Raw genomic sequence first — 26210 nt, 5'->3', positions numbered from 1 at the left:
AAACAATAGAAAATACCTAGACCCAAGAACAAATAGAGTGGTCATAGAGCCGCAGATATCGGCATGAACAAGATGAAGTACCTAAAAAGCTTGCCATGAATCGCCACTTGTGAAAGGTGTGTGATGTTGTTTCGCAGCCTAGCATGCATCACAAACTCCAAACTGTTGAGTCTGAATCTCTGGCAATCCAAGAGCAAGCTCATCAAAAGCAAGCTGAGAGAGATAATGTGATGTAAATTGAATTGCTACAGCCCTTTCCTTCACTAAGGACTCACCTAGGCTTCTCTTCTAGCCAACTAGGATTCCCCTTTGTCACCCTCACCTCAAGAGGATAGCTATCTTATCCTCCACACTTCACTATCCAGCTACACCAATGTTTTTACAACTTGCATCCATCATTGAGACATTCCAACTTGTTCTTCAAACTCACAATTTCACCAAGAATGATCATTCTACTTTCAACTTGGCGTGAGGGATTCAACTTGAGGAATTCTAGACTTTTACTATCCTCTTGGTCTCAAAATCCACAGGTTTCACTATCGATTCCTTCAAATTTGACAAAATTGTCCTAATTAGGCCTAGTTGAATTAGGCCTCCAAACTTGGTTTTTGGACTATAACTCCAAATTTTGCTTAACAAGGTTGAAAACTAAATGCCAATATGAATACCCTTTTGGAAGTACTTAAAGATATTGTAGGTTTTTGGTTCTCAACTTGTCCGTAAACCACTTTGCTACTTTTATGCCTAAAAGCAAGGGTTTCAAGCATTTCATAGCAGCACTTGCTAGGGTCTAATGAAACAATTAGCAAATCTTGTCTTGGAAACTCCTCATACACATACATTCTTCATACATCCCTCCTCCTTCAACTCTTAGATTGAACTTTCTAGCACATTCAATCTATTAAAAACAACTTGCTAGCACTGTGATCGCCTAGCCATGTATCAAAGCTCACCTAGGGCATCACTTGAAAAATAGAAAAAAAGCTTGTCTAGGCCTCTCCTTTGCTATGTACATTGTACAAGCTCTCCACTTCCACATCCATCACAACTGTGATGATTCCACGGTGAGGGTTCATTGGGGAGCTATTTTCCACAAAACTCTCAAAACAGGAACAGCAAACTGTCTATGTACAAAAGATTTTCTAACTATAAACAGATGAACTCCTATCAACATGAAATCTAAATCAAAATGCACTGTAAGAACATGAACTACAAGGATCAAATGAAAACAGAAGTCCTTCATGCAATGAAAAACACCAAAACTGTCAATTCTAGAACAGTATTTTCGTGGCTTTTAGTTTTAAAATTCACTTACTATAACATCCAACCCTTTGAATGGGTCTCCTTTGTGGTTTTATAGGTTTTCTCGAAGGTTTCAAACTGTTATCCTAACTATCAACTTCATCCTCACGACATACAACTTTCATGTCAAATGTTGTCATGCAATTTTTCAAAGTTGCTAACAACATTTTGCATTTTCTAGCAACGTTGACTTTCATCACTTGGAACCTTCCAAATAGGTCTACTATTTATGATGTCTAAGCATGATTTAGCCTTCAGAGCATCAACTCAAATGATTTGGACCACTTTGACCTAATTGACAACTTTTGCAACAATTGACACCTTTACCAACTTTGTACCAAATGACAACATATGATCTCCAACCTATGCAAAAAGATGTAGATACACCAACAAAGACATAGTAGGCTCAAATCTAGACTTCCTCCAGACTTCTAGGCTACAAGACCCATAACCTCAATCTTGCTTCCTAAAAACATGAACACAAAGCAAGTAAAAATATCTAGAATGGATTGAGCCTAATCAAATCCATCTAGAAGCAAACTCACATGACCTTCTAAGGTCCAAACACACCCAACTGACTTTGGTAAGGGCAATACAAGCCAAAACCAAAAATGTGGAACTAGGACTAGGAGTTAGCCTAGGTGCTCCTGCACCATAATGCACATTTAAGTGCCCATATCGCTAATGCCAAAGTGTGTAAACAGAAGACCGCCCAATAGCCATAGCTAAGTCCCGAGAATCACCAGAATCAGTAAGTCAAAAACGACCATGATCCTCAAGACCCACCTTAACAGCAGACTAAGTTGCCCAATCAATGATGGTACACTAATGTGAACTGATGGTGACATCCAAGTGTGGAGAATGGAGCAGTAACTGACTAACTAAGAGTAGATTTAGTTCCATCCCTGGAACATAGTACACATCAAGGAAAATGAGATTCCTCCCAGTATACTGAATCTAAATGTTGCCTTTGCCGACAACGGTGTACTATTCTCCACCAACAAAAATAATAGAACTTAAATAAGGTTGGTAGTCAATAAACTAGTCTCTATGGTGAGTGAAATGATGAGAGGCACCTGAATCAATGTACTAGGCAAACAACTTCACGTGATATGCAGGTCTTTTAGCCATGACGGCGTAAAAGGCAGAGTCTGTCTACTCAGTGTGTTCTACACTATTCGCTTTAGGTTACGAACCTGATTTTCTTAGATTGGGCAGCTAAGCACTTCCGACATTCAACCTTCATCTGCAGAATCTTGTGGCAATAGTTGCATTGAATGTTCTTCTTTCGGGAGTTGTCTAAAGCTGGACCAGAAGACTTCTACTGAGACGACTGCTGAAACTTGCCTTTGTCCTTCTGAAAGGATTTAGCAGCAAAGGCTTGCTCTGTGGAGGTCGAGTTGGAACTGCTACCGAACTGTTATTTCCATCGATCTTGCTGAAGCAAAAGTGTCGAGATTAGTGAACTTCAGATCAACACCAGAAGACGTGATGTTGAGAGTCTCGATAAAATAACTTCGGAGAGTGATAACCACCATGTCCTCTTCCTCCATCTTGCAACTGATCACGGATTTCCTGAATCCTATTCAAGTGAGTTAGAAAGAATATGCTGTCGATTTCTGGATCTGCTAACTTGAAAATCGAGGCACCTAGAATAAACGAACGACACCCTAGTTGAGCTCTTGAAAAATCCACCAAGAATCTATAATTAGAAAATTAAAAATGAGGTCAAAAGACTAGGGTTTCAAAGAAAACCCTAGTCGGGGCTATGGAGGTCAGATTTGCAAAGAAAATGGTTGATTATTGGTAAAAAATGCCTAAAAATGGACGATTTTGATACAAAGAGGGGCGAGTAGACTGGATTAGACAGAAACGGCACCAAGAAATTTCCAATGACTACAATAAAAAAGACACCAAATGCCTAGAAAAAATGGCACATGAGATCGTGTAGCACGACTTTTCAGTCACACAAAGCCCCTTCAACGATGTTTAATGGATGCTCGTGGTTTGCAAGAAAGCAACCAGAGAAAGCACTAACTTGAAGATGCAATTGTCCTAGTAACAATAATATTGCGAGTTGCAGAGGTTTTCCCAGTCGAAAGCCATAAAAAAACAATCGCAATTTTTGCAAACATTTTCCACAAACCGTAAACCAAAACTAGGTATGATGAAGCAAGTTTGTACAAATGAATTTCTTGACAAACAAAAACCCTAGACAGGCTGTTGAGAAAAAACATGGAAATTATTTCAAAAAATTTGAGCAAATAATTTTTGAAAAAAATTATAAATTTTTCAAAAAAATTAAGTATTGGCTCTAAGACCATATTACAAAGTAATTGGTAAAATACTTGCTTGTTTTTCATAGAGACCGAGAGGTCTATATATACAAAAGAATAAAACAACGTTTCCTTAGGAAACGATCGTAAAGAATAGAAACATTCTATTTTAGCTAAAAGACAGCTAAAAAAGCTAACAGATAACTACAGCTAACTAAATATTAGAAAAATTTTAATATTTACATTAGATTAAAAATAGATTACCATTAACCAATAATAGACAATTATCTGATTATCGTAATATAGATTATTTATAGAACTTTATATGTTAAACGTACTTTTAGGCATACTTGGACTAATGATTGAGCGGTGAGTTTTCGATGATTTCTTGAGCTGGGTGAGTTTTTCAGAGAAGAAATCACCACAAAATCTCTCCAAATAATTGGCAGGTTTTCCACAAAAAACAGGCAGCTCTTTAAAAAACTTGGCTGCATGGGAATAATAGAGTTCAAATCTAAAAAACGGCAGGGTTTGATTCTTTTCTTTTTGCAGCAAGTTTGATTGGCAATGAGGGAAGAAAGAAGGCTTCAAAGCCCTTGCTAGATGATTGCTAACAATTTGAAGCAGATTCGAGTGGGATTTAAGGCGGATTTCAACCAGTTTTTCAAGAAAAATTACATTCCCATGTAGGTTTGCTGAATTTGTTTCTATATTTTTCTAATTTCTTGTTGTATCTAAATGAATTAAAAATCATTCCTAAGTAGATAGAAATTATTTTGAATCATTAATACAAGATTCAACACTATTTTTGACAAGTTTTATGAAACTTTCACCATTTTTTTTGAATATCTATTTTTTTTTTAAATATCAAATCCTAGTAGTTTGTTTAAATTTGGAATGATTTCTAAAAAATATTGAAAGTAACTTTAGATTGTTTAATTGTTTAACTAAAATATTTATTTTGCCTTTTTAATTTCTATGCGTAGGGCAGCAGTTAACCATTAATCCAGCATGACAAATTCATAGGAAGAGTGGCCACTAGAACCATGGCCTTCTGAATTTATAGGCACCTGTCCTAAAAATGCTAGAAATAATGCATGGAGGTATGCCTAAGAATCACCGCAGGAGCCTAGGAGGGTGATTTGCGTAAAATGTGAGAAAGTAATTTCTAAAGGCATAAACCTACTCAAATACCACCTTGCAAGCATTAACAAGCATGATACTAATGAATGTGACAAAACCATGGGAGAGATTACAAGATTTGTTAATGCCCTACTTGCAGCTAGGGAAGAGAGACAATTGCAAAGAGAGAGTGGAATATTAGCTATGAGGGTAGCCATAGCTGAAACTCAAGGTGTTCCAACTAACATTGAAGAAGATGAAGCAACACTTGACAGCATAGTGGATTCTCATCGTGGCTCGTGTATCCCCAAACAGAGCACCTCCTCTTTTACCACTTTTGCTTCCTCTAGTAGAGTGTTTGCTTCTTCGCCACCACCAACATCAAGGACACAACCTATAGACAGTTATTTTGTGTCCTACGACAAATTTGGAGCATAACCATCATCAGGGGCCATTGGATGGAACAAGGAGGCATATGAGAAAATAGACATTGCATGACCTGATTTTTGGCATTTCAAGAACATTCCATTACATGTGGCTAAGAGTCCCTATTGGCTAAATTTGGTGATCATAATGACAACTTCAAGAAAAGAGCACAAGGCTCCCCCTTCTTGCAAGGATTTGAGTGGGAGGTTAGTAAGCAATCCACTTGGTTTTATTTTTAAAGAATTAATTGTTCTTATTTATAAAATTAAAATTGTGTACTAAGACTTGATTTCACTTTTTTTTAAGATTGCTCGCAAATGCAGTTGATAGGGCAAGAGCGGTGGTGAAGGTGAAAAAAAGAGTGAAGTAAATTGGCTACTCTAGTCTTTCTGATGAGCAAACAGATGGCATAAACCGAACCATTATTAATTTTTTGGTTGCTTGAAAGGGCAATAAGGCATTCTCAAAATCGATCGATGCCTCCAACAAGGTGAAAAATGCATAAATATACACTTGAGCTAGAAAAGAGAGCAAGCGGCACTCAAACCCAAGGTAAAACATTTGCAATTTTGTCATTTGATAAATTATGTTTTCTCTTTTCTCTTTGCTTTCTAACTTCTCAATATTTTATTTAACAGATTCTTGGTGGCAAAGTTGGGATGGAAATACCTCACATATAAAGAAATTTGCCCTCAGAATCTAATGCCAACCTTGTAGCTCATCCTATTATCAGCACAAGTGGAGCTTATTTGACGCCATCCACACAAAGAACAGAAACAAGTTGGCCAAAAAATGCCTCAATGACCTTGTTTATGTGCAATATACTATTTGATTATGTGTAAGAAAGGAACAGGAAGCAATAGTTGGTCCAGTTGATCTGGACAACATAGAAACTTACACTGAATGGACAACACAAGAGCAACCTCCATTATTTATAGAGGATGACATCACTGATTTGGAGAGGTAGGCTATGTAGGAGGGAGGTGGATTAGGTTTCACATTGGATGACATTGAGAAGGAGGATGAGAGGAGGATGAGTCAAATGAGGAGGCATTGTCAGTGCTAGTAGGAGCCATATCCAAGATGGACAACAAGCCACAAACATCATCAGAGATACCAAGCAAGCAGGCACAGTCACGCCCAGTGCATGATTCTACTTCTATGACTAGACCCTCTAGTTCCTCTCCATTATTTGTTAGTAAAGATGGGAAGAGGAAGATGTAATTGTAATGATGCATTTACTTTTAGTTTTATAAAAATTATTTACTTTTTTTCTTACATCCATTAGCATTTTGCCATTTGTATGAGAATGCGATGTACCCACTTTGCATTTATATATATCTAGACTCAACTTGTTTCTTTTCTGTTCACATTAGTTAACCCATTGGATGCATCTTCTCCTTGAATTTTGCAAAAAAAAATGCATTTGTAATAATTTAAGTTATTTTTTAAGTTCTGAATTTTTTCCGAAAACTGGTCGAGTTTTTCCCAAATTCCTTCGAGGCCTTGGCGAGTTTTTGTCGAGACCGAGTTTTCCAACTATGCTTTTAGGTTTTGATTTTTAAGTTTAAAGTTTTATTTATATCTATTCTTACAAGCAAATATTAATATTTCAAATAACTAGGTTTGTTTTAATTTTAAATTTTTGTATTTTTAAATATATAAAAAACAAACACTGGAAATTTATGTAATTCAAATTTGATTGTGATTTTCTTATTAAATGTTTTAGTTTACTAACATGTTTTAGCACTAGCCTTGAAGATGAACAAGAACCTTATTATCTTGCTACATAGGTTGACACTATGGTTGTCCATTTCATCTTATCCCACTTTTTTCAGCATTTCCATTGATGCAATCAGATTTTCCAGATTTTGGTTGGAGTTGCCATAGGTTTCCAGGCCCTTGTTGAGAAATCTAATGTTGCTCTCACTTGCCTTTATCACCCTTGCATAGTATAATTTATAAGCAATTTTAATTAATTTTTAACATCATCCAACTTTAATCTCGTGGTAACTCTTCTTTATAGGACATATGACCACTGATGCATGAACTTTTACTTTATCCTGTGCGTGGATCCACGTACTAACGGCACCTATATTATTTTCAAGCTTGAAACTAAGCATTAATTTTTTAGCAGCCCTTTAATAGAAAATTGTATCTTATATTGCAATCTTCAGAAAATTCTATCTCTAAATGTAATTCTCGTGCAAATATATTATGAAGCACAAATGATGCAATACTGATTGAACCGTAATTGGATAGAACTTGATTTATAAATTTTTCTTCCTTACATCCTGTAGATACTCCACATGCAATATATCTTCAATCTATAGGCATCTCTCCATTTGTATCCATATACACAAGGCATGTAGATCGACATCCATCTGGAGCGTTTGATACCTGTCAATTTGTAAACCGCTCTTGATTCTGAAGTACACCTATACCTGACGATTTATACAAGTCTCTTAGGTATATATATTGTGTGGCTTCTAACATATCGTGTGTGCATATTTTCTTCATATGGCATCTAAAGTTGCACAGATCTGCTCGCTGAAACCTTGTCTTCATGCATATGCATTTCAGCATTTGTCTCTATGTGTGTTGGATGGCGGTACAAAGTTCGACTTGATTGCAATCCCTTACAATCTCGTTGTGCTAGCGGAATTAGTGTACCAATGAATTATCAAATCTTATACTTGTTGGCATACATAATTCTCTGTGTCACTATTGATGGCTCTAATAAACTCGTCTTTCCTCCATATGAGTATGGTAATCGATGTGGGAAAATCCCCTGAAAAAGTACAAGAATGTTATTGAATTCTTTGTCTTTCCCTTCTTCACAGAACTTGTAATCATAAAACCACCTGTGTTTCATTCTTTATGCTATCTTCTGGCACATGGTCTTCATTACTTTGAGAAGACTTAATACTAAGAAGCTTGTAATCATTTGATCCACAAGTTGCTTTCATTTCCTTTGAGTAAGGTCTATCCATGTTTGACATTACAACCTCATTCCTTTATCGATCTTCTAATAATCCTCTACAAGTCTTGTCAAATAAGAATGAGATTAATGATAACCTTTTCATTATCACCAACATTACTTCACAAATAGAGGCCCTAAAGTTGACAAAAATTTGAGCTCTATCACCAAGGACGACCAACCGTCCCCCTTTTTCTACGGCGGCGTCTCAGTGTTTCGGGAATGTCTCAGTTATTTTTTGGAATTTTGGGGACGTGGGGGAGATGTCCTATACCCATTCCCTCGTCTTGAGCATGTCCCCATTCCGGAAACTCCAAGTTTCTAGGCCGGGATGCATCCTTGGGTAATGTAGCTTTAAAACATTAAATAACTTAAAAGTGCCATTATAATAATAAAGCATCATTAATTAGGTAATAAATACTATGTTATCGGGTTTAGACCTTGTGGCATGGATTTAGGTCTGTGTTGGCACAGGTCCGGATTTGAGCCCAAGTTCACGGCGGGTCCAGGAAAGGTCCGAATTTGGGACTGTGGGTTCATTCAAGTCTATGCTAAAGAGTATAACTAAGCAAAATCTCCAAATATTTAGTTTTTCAGTCCGAGATACTTATAATATAAGTAAGAAATGGGTATAGCAGCATTTTGAGTATGTCTAATTAATTTTTGAACATTCTCAGGTATTGGTTGCCACGTGCTTATGGAAATTATATGTCAAGTGACAGTATACGGACAGCCACAATAGTCATTATTCTGATTTCTGAGTAACCACATATTTGTAAAATTCTGAGATTGAAGTATTTAGTTTTCAACAATTTTCTTGTAAACTCCCAATGCTATAAAATGTAATACTTCTGGTTTAAAATCAATGATGAGTCCTATTTGTGATATCCTTATGGTTGGTACCTCAAGGATGCTAGGTTGCTTCTCAAGTTCTTAAAAATAGTTTACATGCTATGTTGGGTCATACTATGAAATGACTTAGTTTTGCAATTATGCATGTTCCTCTTTTTTTTTTGTACATATATATATACACGCACGAAACCACTCATGAACCCAAATGGGAAAAAAGATTTGCCTGAACCCAAAATCCAAATTTGTCCCCGAACCCAAATCAATTTCTTAGAATTAATATGAACCCATCAATAAATAACTCCATCCAAGCAGATGATGACCAACTGCCATCGCCAACAACTACAGTGCCAAATATGGCAACTGTTCAAAACTAACTTACTAAAAAGAAAGCCCACAACTAAAACCCTCAAATCTCACTGCCAACTCACAAGGGTCGCGACAATGAGGTGGCATATCCAACTGCAGAGACTTACTAAAAATGGGGACATTACACAATCCTACAGAAAATAAAGAAACATAGGCATTCAGTCCTTCAAAAAAAAAATCTGAAAGAATCGCTTAGAATCTTTTATCTTGCTCCTTTCTTTATGCCAATTTGGCCAAAAAATTATAATATTCCAAAATTTTGCTTTAATTATAAAACCATCCTTAGTACTTAATAAGGATGAGATAGAAGATCAGATTAAATCTCTAACGCATTTTTTAACTTTATTAGACTCATTAAGTTAAATAAAATACTCTCTTTACTCTTTAGTCTTTCAAAGAAAAATGCAAGATAGCCTAACATGAACAACTTTAACTCTTTCATGAATGTTCATATTAAACCTATGAGAAAGTTTCTATCCAAGCTAAAAATTCAATAGGCAAAGGATCTGATGTCTTTGACTTCTTTTTATAACTTTGAGGATTAGTTAGGGGTTTTTTGTGGTCTTTGTAGAGTAGTCTTCTTCATCTTTCGTTATTTCTTCAAATGTATGGACTGGTCATAAACAAAATTTTAAATTAGTTCATATGATTGGGTTTTGATGCAATCAACAATGGAGACTAAGCAGGTGGAAGTAAAGTTGACAAGGTCACAAATGTGTGTTAAGGGGGGAAGAGTAGAGGACATTAAAGTTGTTAGTATCAATGTGATTTTTCAATCGATGTATACAGCTTTTGGAGCAGTTTGAAGTTTGAAAACTACCAAAATCAACTTGTTTCATGCTAGATATGATATTGTAAAACACCTTACCCTATTGTAAAATGTATTGAAAGCAAGCCAAGACTGAACAAGTTCTCAACAAAGATTCCCAAGTCTATCGCTGAGACTCACACAAATCTGGAGTTTTGGACTCACATGTCATGAATCAATTCTCAACTCAAATCCCCAATCTCCACAATTCTCACACATGATTCAAGCCACAAACCCAATCTCCAACCTCTAATGTCTTCACGGCATGTATCACTCAATAGTCTCAAACTGCAGTCTTCAAAGTCCCTCGAACCAACGAAGTCTTCCCTTTTATTTTTGGAAAGGAGACATGACACACAACCACCCTTGAATTATCCAGGGATTCAAGGCTTTGTCAATTGATTTAGTGTACCTTCCCTCACACTAAGGAGAGTTCAAGCAATTTGAATTCTCCATGAAATTTTTCCATTTCTCTAAATGCTCCAAGTGGACAACTTTGCTTGAAAGTCCACTTGAAACCGATAGAAACACCATGAACCAAGGATCGAAAATTCAGAACATAGTACTATAACAATACGATTTGACGTGGTAAAAAACCTGTATTTTTATACATTTGTAAATGCACTGACCATGCTGGTCTAATTTAAGACACCTACTCCATTTGATTTATGTAGCCCCTAGCAAGAGGAATCCATCAAAAAACACACAACTAATTGTAGCAGAACAAAAGGCTAGCTGGGAAAAGTTCTACAGTATTTTATCTAAGGGTTAGAAACATAGCAACAAGACCCTCATAAACTATAAAGAGGCAAATAAAGTTTTTCTGAAGTTTGTATATACCTTGCACAAAATCAAAATGCGAAGACTTCATGCAACCCATCAAACGGAGCAATGCAAGACGTTAAAGTATTGAATGTTGTGGCAAAAAACATAACTGCATATGTAACCACAAGAAAACTTATTTCCAAGAGATATGCCACATTTTTTCAGCACTCGTGTTGCTCATTCTCTTGATTTTGTGATTCAGGATTGAGAAGATTGGATGAATAAAAACTAAAAAGTGTATTAAAGATGCCAAGATAATTGCAAACATTTCCACAAGCATATTTTGATGATTGGCTTGATTGGAGAGCACATCAAAGGCAAGTTTCTTGCGTACTTTGCAAGGAGAGAATTCAACCCAAACATCACTTTGCAAAGCATAGCAAGGTCATTTCCTTCTCTCAAGTATATCTTTGTGACCAATGCATGTTTGGGCTCTCCATATTCTAAAAGGTCAGATGGGGGAAAGTTTGTGAGGATAGTGTTTGATGAGGTGTTTGAAAATAAAATGGAGGAGAAGCTAAAGGTAAGTAACAATATTATGTTTTAGAATAATCTTTTCATTTTCTGTTTTTTGATATTGATTTGTAACTTTGTATTACTTTAGATGTTTCCTTTTCCGAATTTCAAACAGTAGAGCAATTGGGGAAAAAATTGTGTTTGGGCGAATGAGTTATCTCTCTGAAGCCATGGACAAGGTTGAGGAGGCCATATGGCATCATTTGTAAAATTATTCACTGTAGATGGGTTAAATCATTAACCACCTCTACTGGCCAATACATGCCATCACAACAACTTAAGGCCCAAAAGTTTATTCTTTAATTCCTTTGAGACAGATGAAGAGCTCGTAACAAGCCTTACTACATGCATAGAGAGGATAAAACTTGACAAGGGTCTAAGAGATGTTAATGTTTTAGCATCAGTAGAAGTAAAACATTGATTATCTGATATACTGATCTGTGCTTGAATTAGATTGCTGCTGATTATCATACCTATATATATGTATGTATGTATGTGTGTATATATATATATAGTAATGAATGTGTATTATATGATTAACAGCAGCTATCTAATCCACTGTTATCGGGCTCCATATTATTATCGGCAGATATGTTAATTTGGGCCTCATGATATCATCGGGCCTCATGTTATCGGGCTTCTTGTTAAGCACATTATAAAGTTGTTTTGTTTTGTTAAGCCATGCCTCCGAAAGGCATGACCCTACGTGGCTCAAAGGCCACATAGAGTCATGACTCCTTACAAGATATATATGAGCCGCACAGATCGCAGGACAAGGACATCAATTCATGGCATCTCCAAAACCTGTGATTGGATAAAATACATTGTTTACTATAATATCATTTGCAGAACAATTCATATTCATTTGTTTCTTCTATTCATTCACAATCTGAAGTTGAAGGAAGGCAGATTGTGATAACCCTGCAAAGCACTGAAGGAGAACATATATTCAGCACAGTAAATATTCAAGTAAGGACATTCTCTGCTATCATTATTATTGTAATTGTTTTATCTATCAGAGATCCACAATCTTAACAAGAGACACAATTCTAGATGAGTTGAGGTTATAAAAGGCAATGGCGAGGAAGCTCTATTACTCTTCTTAATGCATTCAGAGGACAATCCAACAGCTAGGAAAAAGCTGAATTGTTCAATCACTTTTTCGTCAATGCAATTTTAGCGTAGAATTACAAGGTTTTACATAATATTTCTTATTTTTAAAATAATAAATACGTAGATTTGTAATGGGAAATGATGGTGTTCAAACACTGACCCTTTTGAGGCTAGTCATTTGTGTTTTCTACAGGCCCTATAGCACTTCGAGGTGAGAGCACAATTAGAGCGTGTTTGAGAGCATTCACACCAAATCCAATGCAACCTTCACCTTTGAACCATGAAAGTGGAGACAAAGACATTTCATGATGCCATCTGCTTGGATAACATTAATCCAAATACGGACAGGGTAGTTGAATATGTGTAAGTAATATTAACTAATGAAGATATCATTAAAATTGGAGGGAGAAGCAGCAGAAAGCAGCATTGAATACTCAAGGGATCCTTCACTCGGGATAATTTTGATTTAGCTTCCAGTTAGTCATTGGAATTCATCCTACAATGAGCGAGAAGTTGTAGATTAAAGTTGGCCATTGTACAGTTATAAAATATTTCAATTTTTGAACTTTTGAGGGTCATATAACCATGCAGTCACTGGTTTAGGACAAATTGATAATAAATCTAGACATATGTTCTCTAAACTCATTCTTCTTGTGTCTCATCCATTGATTTAACTTTGTTTAGTGTTTTCTATTTTTTTCCATGTTTTCATCTTTTTGTGAGTTCCAATCAAATTTTTGAGATGTCAAGTAACTTTCCAGAACATTAGTATTCTTTCACTGCTCATGAATTTCTATCCACTTTAGTATTTTACAATTGATGTAAGCTTTCTACATCTTACTCATCACAATAATTTTAAGGGATTTAGGTATCATCTTAATAATCTACAGATTCAACACATGTCCTGTCCAAGACCTTGAACGAATGTCTTAGATACCTGATAAGCTTAGGCTCATTGACTTGCATTACAAATATTCGATTGTACATACCATTATATAAAAGAATATTTGAAGCATGACTTAAACTTCTGAAAATCATAATGCACAATATTACAAGATTATCAAGAGAATTCAACAATCCCCTTATTACATGGAGATCTTCCTTTTCAAATTTAAAGAAACAACTACCAAATCTTTAGTAGACTTATAAATACCATTCCAGTATCATATAAAACAAAGTAAAGAAGGAACCCTCACTCTAGGATATCCAATGCAAATGTTCTCTGTAGAGCAGCAACACGCAACCACGTAGCCTGCCATCAGAAAGCAACCACACAAAATCTATGATTTGAATCCTAGAAATGAAACCCTTGGTCATAGATATTAGAACCAAGCTCTTTCCAATCATTTTGAAATACATTAATGGATCAAGTGACCAGAACACAGGCAGGAACTGATGAAGGATAAACCATAATGGAGCTTGTAATTTACAAATTAAAAGATTGCATTTGTCACATACAGATCCACCTGCAGCAAATGCTGTCAGGTCTTCAAAAAGCCGAAGGCCAAGCTTTCCTGCTTGAGTTAGATTCTCTTTGGATGAAGATGATATTCCAGGGCCTGCAGTACTCTCCAGAGGTCTGCAATTCAAGTTCAACCATATTACTTCTCGAAGTGAGTTATTTGATTTGATAAATTTTATTAGAAACATTTATTTTATATCAATCAGCACATACTCTGTGGTACTTATATTTCGGCTCACATCACCCGGAACAGAGTTAGTCCGAGACACACGTCTGTTTGAGCCAACCTTTGTGACAGGTAGCAACTGGGCCAATACAACGCGATCAAAGATCAGGGCCACAGCTTGTCGTAAAGTTGCTGCTGCAGTGCTAGATCAGGAACATAAAGGAACAAGAGAAGTTAACACATGTCACATTGCAAAGATCTTATGTTTTCCCAAAAAACTTAAAGGTAAAAAGAGTATGGCTAATACTTGCGGACACTATCTGGACATCGGCTGTTTTCCAAGAGCCTGAGAGAGATACCCAGTGCCATTGCCATGTTATCCTGACATAAATAACATTGGAATTAATCTTCACAAACCATTGCATTCCTGTAATCAGAACATACAAATTTAAGAAATTTTACAAATGCATTGCTAGCAATATTGGATTATATGACTGAGTTCAGCAATACAATCCAATCATTGAAGCAGACAGATCCAGGAGATAAGTTCCATAATATTTTTCAGTTATCCTACTACAAAGAGAGAAGAACCTAAGTAAGTTTGATAATATTTACAGGCCAGACTAGTTCAAAATTAGATTCTCATCATATATAATGAATTATTTTGGCTGGCTAGCATATCATACATTCATCCATCCACTTTCTGGGTTTCTAAAAAGGTTATTTTAAGCTGCATTAGAAGAGAGTCTCCAGACACTTCTAAGTATCAACTTCAAAGAGCTTGTCTGATGATTTTTCTCTCATCTAACAAAAAGCTTGTGATTCTCAATTATCATTCAAAGAGAAACACTAAGAACTCTCCTATTCATCTCACTAGGAAAGTTCTAAATCAGTCATTGATCGTTTCTCCCAGAAAATTATGTAGCAATGAAACTGAGAAAAAAATATACTGAAAGTGGAGTTTTTTCATCTCCCAAGGAAAATCTAGGAACATGTTATTTATGCAGAATGATCAAAGATTTGGATGCTAAGAAGATATACTCATTGCAAAATGTTCGTTATGTGGAATGATCAAAGTTTGTAAGGTATACTCAAATGTAACTAAAGTAGTTTCACAAATTAATCTCTTCAACTGGAAAATTGAATGGCGGTTACATTATGTTTGTTTAAAATAAAATGTCCCATACTAATATTAAATGCATTAATATTTCCCCACAAATGCATTTCCTATGAATAGACGGAGTATCCTTGAATGAGCAGGTATTATCAAAGTGGGTTCCAAGATTTGAATCAATAATAAGAAATATCGTCTTCAGCAGGGGGTCTATAATCAGTTACTACAAAAGCAATCATCTTTACTAATATGTAAATGATGAATAAGAGACAATAATTTACATTGATTGATCAATGAAGAGTTAAAATAACAGATCAGCGGACTAAGCTTGATTTATGGGTCGATAAACGTGTGATTAAGCATAGCGTTATGAAAAGGAACAGTGTTACAGAGAAAACTAACCCTAAGGAAGAGTCACAATGATCTCGATTAGAGATTAAGGACTGCAGCAATTAAGAATTGTTGGTGAATGGTGTGATGCCAAATCACATTAGACTTGTCAAATTTAATGCAAATGCTCACTCAAAAGGGCAGATATAAGAGTACTTTTCCCATTGATAATTCAAGGTATCATATTGGAAACTCTCTTATACACCATATTTGGATCTGCTTATTTGAGCAAATCCCTGAATGACACTAATTGGTTGCAACAATATAACTGCAGATCAGAGAAAGCACCAGTAATTGCAAGTATAGAAAACGCATATTAGAAATAGCATCAGCCTTTTAAGTTGCAAGCACATAAGTAAAGATCTGAAAAAAAGGAACCCATTGCTTAAGGCGGTATTCCCACATTTGCATACTTACCATGTTAGACAGAAAAGCAAATTGCTGCAAGCAATACCATATTGATTGCATATATACTGTCTACATCAGAAAAGGAAACATTGTACAACAAATCTCTATAATAAAAAATGATAGAGAAATCATTGTGATATCACTATCAGGTACACAATTGAATTCTAATAGTGATATCACAATTTGACTTGCTATGAATAATATCTGCTACTTACCAATTGATGAGCTTAAGGGGCTCTCTAATGAATGGTTCATAAGGCACACAATTGGTGAAAGTTTTGCAAATGGGGTTGCAAGCAGAGTGGGTTCAAGCATGGAGGAAACTCCATCGTTAAGCGGGCTCAAGCTGGAGTAGTACTAAGATGGGAGACCTCTTGGGTAGTCACAGTGCTTCACCTCTATGAACATCACCTAGATCCAATGAGTGCTAACTGTTCCATTCATTGTCATGAGAGATGGGTTTGTGTAAGCCACTACCATGAAATGTGGGTCAATGTGTTTGACTCGAACAACATAGTTGAATCCTGATAGCAATTTCACAATTTGACTTGCTGTGGAAAATATCTCCTACTTATAAGGAGAAATCATACTTCTCAGCACATTCCATATCAATATATATTAGAAACTGCAATTAGACATATTGATAACTATATCATATTGCATATATGTTCTTGATTGAAACTGAACTAGCACTTGATATTGTGCATAATGTCCTTCCTTAGTTCAAGAGCAAGAATTAGACAGAGAGAGATTGGAGTAATTGTCCTGATATTCCAGGCTATAAAAAATGGGGACATTAATCATACTAGGGACAACAAGGGCAGCCACCATTATAAGAAATGTCCCATATGCAAAATTTCTATAACAATTCCATAAAATTATTCTTTCTAGAAAATATAGACCATAGTCTTGCTGGAAAGACATTTATGATTTCCTTCTAAACTGACAAAAGAGATAAATCCTTTTGAAACCATAAATAATAAAGCAACATCATGAACAACTGATCCAATATAATCCATGTGTTAACTGCACAATTTCTACAAACATGACTGAACTTTAGCAGATCAGCTTAATTAAACCTTTCTGTGAACCAACATACCAGAAAGGATGTGCTTTGTCAATAAATATAAAGAAAATAGAAAATTAGTAGTGTTGATGCCTGAGATTTACGTGCTACCAAATTCAGAGAACTGACCTGGAAATTTCAGTCAACATTGAATCACTCATAGGTGGTGGGCTTTTCCAAATGAATTGAGTGAATCTCCGGGTTATGGGCCGGCTCCTTATGATAATCACCTAAGCTCTGGATACTGAAAACAAACTAGACTTGAAGGGAAAAGGGAAAGAGATGCAGAAAGAAAACTTAAAAATTGAATTTAAACTAACATGTGATACACCAAAACTTGCGATTATTGAACACATCGTAGCTAGTAAGACACTCCTTGTGAACGAAAAAAACACTTCAATCCTATACAGGTTTGCATAAATGTTTTACAGTAAGGTCCAGAACATGAGTTAAGGAAAAGAAATATTCTCATAAGTATCTCAAACTAGGAGACACGAACTGTAACCTGCAAAAAAAGTACACCCCTGCAACTAGGTAATAGATGAGAGAAAATAATAAGGAATCCTAAGATTCACTTCCTACCTCATCAATTACATTCACACAAAGATGCAGAAAAAAAAGAAGGCTAGATTTCACGAAGATTCTGCCACAAAATGATTCAGTTGAATATATATTCAAAATCCACAAATTGAGTTACAGAAAGATATAAGAAATACACTCAGGATAAGAAAAATGCCACAAAATATCTCCTCTGCATATCAGAACCCCACAATAATGAGTTCAAAACTCACTAAATACACCCACAACAACTTGGGTCAGATGCAAGAAATAGCCACAGAAAGAGGGCCTAGAAACCTCCAAAATAAAGTCAAACCACTCACTGAATCCCACTAAGTCATTATGACATCTATGACTCACTCAAAACTGCCCAAAAAATGGTCCAACTGACCATAACGAGCTTTCAACAACCAAGACAAAGTCAAATTCGATCTTGAAGCTCCTATATTCTCTCCACATGTTTCCAAACTGATTTAAGCACTTGGCAAAACATAATTTCTCAATCTTTCACTCCTCAAATTCGACCAAAGTTTGTAAGCATAGGATTGAATACAAGGTAAGACTTTGAAAAAGTCTAGAAATTTACATTTTTGAAATAACAAAAATATTAAATGATTTATAACACACCATTTAATATTTTGTTTACAACGTGGATTCAATGCAAATGTAAACTGTTAGAAAAAACAACCTAACTCCCAATATTTTCTAAATTTCCGCCCACAACACACTTGGAAAAAATATGGAATAGAATCCCATAAATGCATTCAGATTCCAAAAATTATGCAACGGGATTAAGAAACTTGTATTTTGCATTATCAATTCTTCACTTCATCATGAGTATGGTGAAATCGAAAATATGAGCAGCTGCTGCTAGGTTTTGGAGCATATTTTCTGATTCAGGTGCTCATTGTTCATGGGATTCTTTGGAAATTTATGATTTGTAAGCCACCATTGCTAGAATTTTCTTTCTTCTTCGAAAGCTTGGGATTCCATGTTGTTGATGCCACCATTCCTGGAACTTCTATCACACTTTCCTTTGTAGATTCAGTATTCATTTGTGGAAAACTTATGAAATTCTCTGTTGTTTGGTGTTTTGTTGGAAATCTGGAGCCTTTCCTATAAATGCCGCCAATGATAGATCTATCTTGAAAACTTGATGGTAAGCCATTAGACGTTTCTGGGCATATCTTCTAATATTTGAGTTGTCATTTGCAAGGGATTCTTTTGGAAATTTATGATTTGTAAGTCACCATTGCTGAATAAGTTTTCTTTATTTCCTTGTATAGCTCGAATCACAGGGAGAGCTTGACATTTTCTTGTTCCTTCTCTATGGAGGGGCTTGGTGAGCAATAATCTACCATTTCCTCTATTCAATTGTAATGTCCCCGTTTCTGGCCAGTCTGTGTGGTTGATAGAGTTAGCTCATCATAGCGACCCTCGTGAGCTGCCAGGGTGTTTTGATGGTCTCAGTTGATAACTCACTATTTTTAGTAAGTCTGTTATGGGCAGTTGCTATTTTCAGCAGCAAAGTGGATGGCTTGGCAGTTGGTCGTCACTTGCAGTTGATCAAGTTAATAATTGCATGAGCTTTTATTTATTTATTATTCATTGAGTTGCATTATTATAATAATGTTTATATTATTATAAAAATGACTTTAAGAGATATTTCTAAAAAACAAGTTGGAAAGTTTCTAGGGTTGAGTTCTTTTGAGAAACTTTCACATTTTTGAAGAGGAGTTTTTGGGAAACTTTTGTCAACAAAAGCTTATAAATGAGAGCTCATTTCATTGGGAAAAAAACACTTGAATTTATATTTTCTTTTTGTGCCTTTGTGGTTTTTTCCTGAGTCTGAATTCTAAGCCCTTGCTGAAGTATAAGGGTCTCTGAAGTTTTTAATGTTTGAAGTCACTGTTGATGTATAGTGATTTCACTATCTAAATCTCCTATCTGTCTTTCCTGTGTCTGGAAGATTGTTCTGGTAATTTCATTGCAAATTGTGTTGTTATAAACAATTTGCCAAGTCTCCTAACTGTACTACTGTGGCTTGGATAATTCATTACTGATAAATTCAAGAAGTGGAGAGTTTTACGTTTTTGCTGAGAGCCTATATTATAGATCAAATTGGTTATTGGAAGTCTGCATATTTGTTACTACCAACGGCCAAGATTGGAACTAAGGCAAATTACTCCAAATAGGCTGGAAGTCCGCATAATTGTGCCCAGTTATTACTTTCAGCCCGTTCTTGAGGGGAAACAGTTGTCTAGAGACGGTGTGGCATTTACTAGAGCCTACGTTACCAATCAGCAGCTCGTGCTAAGGGATTTGGGAAGCCACATCTGATACAGGAGCATCTTGGATTTACATGGTGACTACTTTGGAGTTCATGGGAGGAGGCTCAGTAGTTGCTTTGGAGGGTGTTTGGACTGGTACTCGGTCAAAGAAGGATTGGAGCTCGGCATGGCCTATGCAGCTCGGCATGGCCTTGGGAGCTCGGCATGGTCTAGGCAGCTCGACATGGTCTTGGGAACTCAGCATCGTCTATGGAGCTCGGCATGGTCTTCGGTTGCTCAGCATGATCTGAGAATTTGGTGTTTGTTTCAGGCTGTATAACTAATTTTCCACAATGAGTTAAAGGATGAAACTTTCAGAGATTGAAGAGGGCCTAGACTTCTACCTATGGTTTGAAGCTCGAGTTCTAATTCATTCGGAGCTAGGAGATATCGCAATTTTACTAAGACATCGATTTTGGGAATTTAATTGTTGTAGGAGGCCGGCTTTGGCATTTAATTTATGTATTTGCATTTAATTTGTGTTTTGGGCCAACTTGTGGCTTAGATTGGTATAAGTAGGGGTTGTGGGGACGTCTTTAGTAACTATTCATTCACTCAAAAGAGAAGTGGGTGTGGGAAGTACCTGAAGAGTGAGTTTTCCTGAGTCTATGAACAGAGCGCCAAATGTGAGGCAGTTTACAGCAGGATTGTGATGGAGTTGTGAATGTGTGAATAGAGCGCTGAATGTGAGGCAGTTCACACTTGGATGAAGTTGGAGCAGAGCTAGTAGCTACGGCTTGGAAAACAAGGAGATTGCTTGGTGGGCTTGCGAGCACAAGTTGAGATCTTCCTTGTGGGTTTCTACCAGAGTGTGGATCTGGACTAGCTAGGGTTTGGGTTTGGATCTTGAGGGATCTTGCAGAACTATTACTTGCTTTGTATCTGGCCATAACCGAGAAGGCCTTACAGCCTGGCACATTGCATGTAATCAGTTATATTTTATGAATATATTATTATTATTTGGTATCAGATCTTGTGTTATTCCTTCCTGTTATTGTGTTTCCGCTGCGTGGTTTTATAGTAGGGGGCTAGGACATCTCCTTTGGGGATACTCCTGCCTTGCACTGCGTCAGGTGGTATCAGAGCAAAGGTTGTTCCTGAGTGTGTAGACAGATCGCTGAAGCTAAGGTAGTTTACACCAGGACCTTGGAAGGACATGCAAATTGATCGATGGATGCGAAGATGGAAGTTTGATCTTGTTGAGGCATGATCATAGAGAGTTTTCGTGGTCCAGACTTGTGATGTGGTTCCTGATTGTTCATGCAAGGTGGCAGGTTGCGATCTGACTTGCAAACAATTCAAGGTTGTCACAAGGAGCGTGGGAAGGATTTGTTGCAGAGGGTTTTTGAAGATCTTGGGAGATGGCTCTGAGAGGATTGGACCCTGAGATGCTTGCAAATCTCCGTGATGTGGTGGAGAGGAGGTTTTCTAAGATGACTGCTCGATTTGAAGCTAGCTTGGCTGATCGTGTTAAGGATGGGGTAAGGAAGGAATTCTGTAGCTATTTGTGGAGTTGGAGTCTACCGACCCGGAAGCGAGTCGTTTGGCCAGTTAAGAGACTTGTTTGTGAGAGAAGATGGCATAACAAGGTCGAGGTGGAAGAGTTTGGTTTTGTTGATCAGTTTGTGGAGTTTGATACAGAACCTGCAGAACAGTTGGAAGTTGTTGCTGAAGATATTCCTAACCTTGTTGATGCTAGGATAGAGGTTGGTTTTCATGATCAGTTGGTTGAGTCTGACATGGACATTGCAGAGTGCTTAGTCGTGGATGATCTAGTTGCTGTTGGTGGTGAGTTGTGTTTTGCAAAGCATCTTGTTGTGAGCAATGAGATGGTTGGTGTTGAGAGTTTGGCATGTGTTGATAGAGATCTTCATATTGTCACTGATGTGGAGTTGGTTGTTGCTGGTATGGATTCACTAGTTGTTGATATGGATGGGGGTTTGTTGATGAAGCATTATGTTCAATTTGTTCCTAGGAGTGAGCATGATGATTGGTTGGATGAGATTCTGGTATTTGATAGAATGATGTGGATGTGGATGATGTGCAGATTGGTTTTCTTATCCCTGTTGGAGTGGAAACCTTTGGTGAAGAAGAAGTTGGTTGTTGCTCTTTCTATGGGCATCAAAGTGTGGGACACACTTTTCTATTTACCTAGGGAGTCTGATGCAAGAGCATCTTGGATTTACTTGGTGACTACTTTGGAGTTCATGGGAGGAGGCTCAGTCGTTGCTTTGGAGGGTGTTTGGACTGGTACTCGGTCAAAGAAGGATTGGAGCTCAGCATGGTCTAGGGAGCTCGGCATGGTCTGTGGAACTCAGCATGGTCTAGGGAGCTCAGCATGGTCTATGCAACTCGGCATGGTCTTGGGAGCTCGGCATGATCTATGCAGCTCGGCATGGTCTTGGGAGCTCGGCATGGTCTATGCAGCTCGACATGGTCTTGGGAGCTCCGGCATGGTCCTTGGTTGCTCGGCATGGTCTTTAGAACTCGGCATGGTCTATGGAGCTCGGCATGGTCTTTGGTTGCTTGGCATGGTCTGAGAATTTGGTGTCTGTTTCAGGCTGTATAACTAATTTTCCACAATGAGTTAAAGGATCAAACTTTCAGAGATTGAAGAGGGCCTAGACTTCTACCTATGGTTCGAAGCTCGAGTTCTAATTCCTTTGGAGCTAGGAGATATCGCAATTTCACTAAGACATCGATTTTGGGAATTTAATTGTTGTAGGAGGCCGGCTTTGGCATTTAATTTATGTATTTGCATTTAATTTGTGTTTTGGGCTGACTTGTGGCTTAGATTGGTATAAGTAGGGGTTGTGGGGAAGTCTTTAGTAACTATTCATTCACTCAAAAGAGGAGTGGGTGTGGGAAGTATCTGAAGAGCGAGTTTTCCTGAGTCTGTGAACAGAGCACCGAATGAGGCAGTTTACAGCAGGATTGTGATGGAGTTGTGAATGTGTGAACAGAGCGCCGAGTGTGAGGCAGTTTACACTTGGATGAAGTTGGAGCAGAGCTAGTAGCTGCGGCTTGGAAAACAAGGAGATTGCTTGGTGGGCTTGCGAGCACAAGTTGAGATCTTCCTTGTGGGTTTCTACCAGAGTGTGGATCTGGACTAGCTAGGGTTTGGGTTTGGATCTTGAGGGATCTTGCAGAACTATTACTTGCTTTGTATCTGGCCATAACCGAGAAGGCCTTATAGCCCGGCACATTGCATATAATCAGTTATATTTTATGAATATATTATTATTATTTGGTATCAGATCTTGTGTTATTGCTTCCTATTATTGTGTTTCCGCTGTGTGGTTTTATAGTAAGGGGCTAGGACATCTCCTTTGGGGATACTCCTGCCTTGCACTATGTCAATGTCTATGTCCTGGCTCCCCTACTTGCTGTTTTTACATGTGCATTTCCGTAAGCCACCCATGGACATTAGCATCCATGGTCGGGCTTGGCATTGCAGGATCATAGTGAACAATAAGGAGGAGCTGAGTTTCACGGGTTTGGCACATTTAATTGCAATTCAGGTGCCATCTTTATATCATGTAATTCTGATTTGTGATTTCCAAAGAAACAAGCAAAATTTAAGTGTTGAGGGAGTTTATTTTCTGATTTTAATATTATCATTTCAAGTTTCTTGAAGTAGTTGATTTAATCTTCAAAAGAGAAAAGCAAATACATTGTTAAAATTTGCAAAGACAATAAATTGTGCTTCTATATTCAAGCCGGTAGCTAGTTTGGTCCTTTACAGTGGTATCAGAGCGGTTTCCTGCCATCCTGTGGTGTAGGAAAATTATTTCATTTTCAGATCTGTTTGTGGAGTGACCAACACTTTAATTTCTCCAGCTATGGATAGAAATGGAACTAGCAGTTCTAGAAGTCGGTGGAGTAATGAGGATGTTAGCGTAAAAATGAATGTTTTACAGGAGAGTATGGAGAAACTTAAGCTTCATCAACAGAGGTTAGCAGAGAGCTTGTCAGATCCAATGACAGTTGAGAGGGCAGCGAGGTATATGGTTTACGCCGTTAGAAGGCCAACATCGAGGTTGCAGGGAAGGAAGCTTGAGTTTTACCTGATAGGTGTCCATGATACTAATGTACCTATATTTACTATGACACCTACTAGTCCTATTCGCAGTGTTGATGATGGACTCGTTTCACTGGGACATGTGGATGTGCCCATGATGGATAGCAGCACTGAGCTTCAGCAAGTTGAGGCTCCCAAAGTAGTGGCTATGGTTGGTTCAGAGGCACTTGATGATGTAGTTATCACTGACTTTTTAGACTCATCGAAGGAGGGAGTTGTTATTGGCGACTTATATGTCAGCAACTGTAGTGTTGCTCCAGTACAGAAGGCAGTTGCTTCCTTAGGTGGGACCGAGGCACGTATAGAGTCACCCAACTATGATGTTGGTGTTACAACAAAGTTTGGAGATGTAGATGCAGATGGTATGAACACATCTGATGATGCTATGAGTTCTACCGAGCATGATATCCCTTATCAGATATTGGGCGATGACTCTGAGGAGGTTTTGGATGAGTCCCAGGATCGATGTTTACATGATCTTACGATTGAGGTGGAAGTTGAGACATGCGAGGAGATTGATATTGCGAGGGCTTCCATTTCTTCGGATGAGAAGTTGGTTGAGGTACCTAATAGCTGTATCTCAGATGTGGAGTTGTGCGAGGATGATGGCATACGTATGAGTGATCTTGTGGTGGGCAGTTTTGATTCAGTTTCCTATCACCATGTAGTTTGTGAGATAGAGACATTGCATAGGAGTCAGGCGTTACAGAGGCATCATGTGACCAGTCAGCTGAAGGTGAGTGATAGTGACATTTCTTCAGCTCTTGGGCATTATGATGTTGTCCATCAGATGCTAGCTACATCTGGTTGGGATGCTCCTATGTCTAATGAGCGCAGTGATAGTACTCTTTCTCTAGTAGAGATTCATTAGCTTCGAGAGGCTGTTAGGATCTTGAAGCATAATTACTCACAACTAGTTGTTGACTGGGATTACCTTCTGGAGTGGGATAGCACCTATCATGAGACATTGTAAGAGAAAGAGGAGGAGGTGGTGGAGCTCACCCAAGAGCTTGAGGTGACTGTAGACTCTCTTCAGTGTACTCAATGGGCTCTTCAAGAGTCACAATCACAAGAGGATGAGGTGACCATGGAGTAGGTACGGATGAGTTGAGAGTATCAGGGAAGTTGGGCTCTCATGCTGATTTGCTTCCTTCTGCTAGAAGCAAATCTATTTCTACATCTCATATAGCTGATAGCATTGGACAGTTGGCAGTGCCACAATTTCAGAGGGATCAGCTGTGGGTCACAAGGGAGCAAGTGGATGCTTCCACATATAATTTCCACTACACAGTCGTTTATGGAGTATCTATTGGATGTTAAAATATTAACCAAGATAAACCTACAGGTCTAACAGTACAGACCGTACCTTCTCTTAATGATAATATATCTAAAATTGGAATTTTATATATATGTATATGTGTGTGTGTGTGTGTGTGTGTATGTGTTTCTCCTATAGATGCCAGCGATTTTCAAGTGATGCTTTTCTTTGGTGGTTGACTAAACTAACACTTAGTTAGTTAGTCATTACTAAACTGTGTCTTTTAAGATCACCGACTTAGGAGAATTATAGTTAGTGCCAAGTTAAGGGTTATGTCCCTTGAGGGACATATCCTCTAGAAAGGATATATATAGTCGGTTGTAAATGCAGTTTAAGGGACACACAATACACAGCAATCTGCTCCTCTAAGCATTTTACATCCAGCAAATACTAAATCAGAAATATTCTAATTCAATTAGATCAATTATAGAGTATTGGATCTGCATTTAAGATAAGTATTAAATTCCTCAACAATCTGAATATTCATAGAATTTAGAAGATCATTCTCAGGCAATTCAAGACTGAACTAAAAGTCTGATTCAATGAAATTAAGAATTAGCAGAAACTTTACATGGTATCAGAGCCAGGTTATCAAATCTAGAGCTCTACAAAATTCAGTTATCAGACTTCATATATATTTAGTAGCTTTCTTCCATCTTCAATGGCATACACAATCAGACCCGAGGACAGGTTTGATGGGAAAGAACACTTTGAAGCTTGGAAATTCAGAA

General features: G+C 37.4%; 1 protein-coding gene across 2 annotated transcripts in view; it reads right to left on the bottom strand.

The window, feature by feature from the left end:
- Nucleotides 1-26210, bottom strand: part of LOC149568091 (ARM repeat superfamily protein) — a 338742-nt gene that overhangs the window by 249881 nt on the left and 62651 nt on the right. For both annotated transcript variants that reach the window (XM_089821094.1, XM_089821095.1), the window contains exons 4-7: nt 14522-14595; nt 14262-14417; nt 14045-14165; nt 13783-13838 (exon numbers count right to left, since the gene is read on the bottom strand). In XM_089821094.1, coding sequence (XP_089677220.1) covers nt 13783-13838; nt 14045-14165; nt 14262-14417; nt 14522-14595 — 407 coding nt within the window. The remainder of the gene's footprint in view (nt 1-13782; nt 13839-14044; nt 14166-14261; nt 14418-14521; nt 14596-26210) is intronic.

Source organism: Cupressus sempervirens, chromosome 3 (genome assembly GCF_028749045.1).
Source record: "Cupressus sempervirens isolate cs-2001-9-10 chromosome 3, ASM2874904v1, whole genome shotgun sequence".
Taxonomy (NCBI): Eukaryota; Viridiplantae; Streptophyta; class Pinopsida; order Cupressales; family Cupressaceae; genus Cupressus; species Cupressus sempervirens.
Note: the sequence above shows the minus strand (reverse complement) of the source record. Positions and strands in the feature narration are given on the sequence as shown.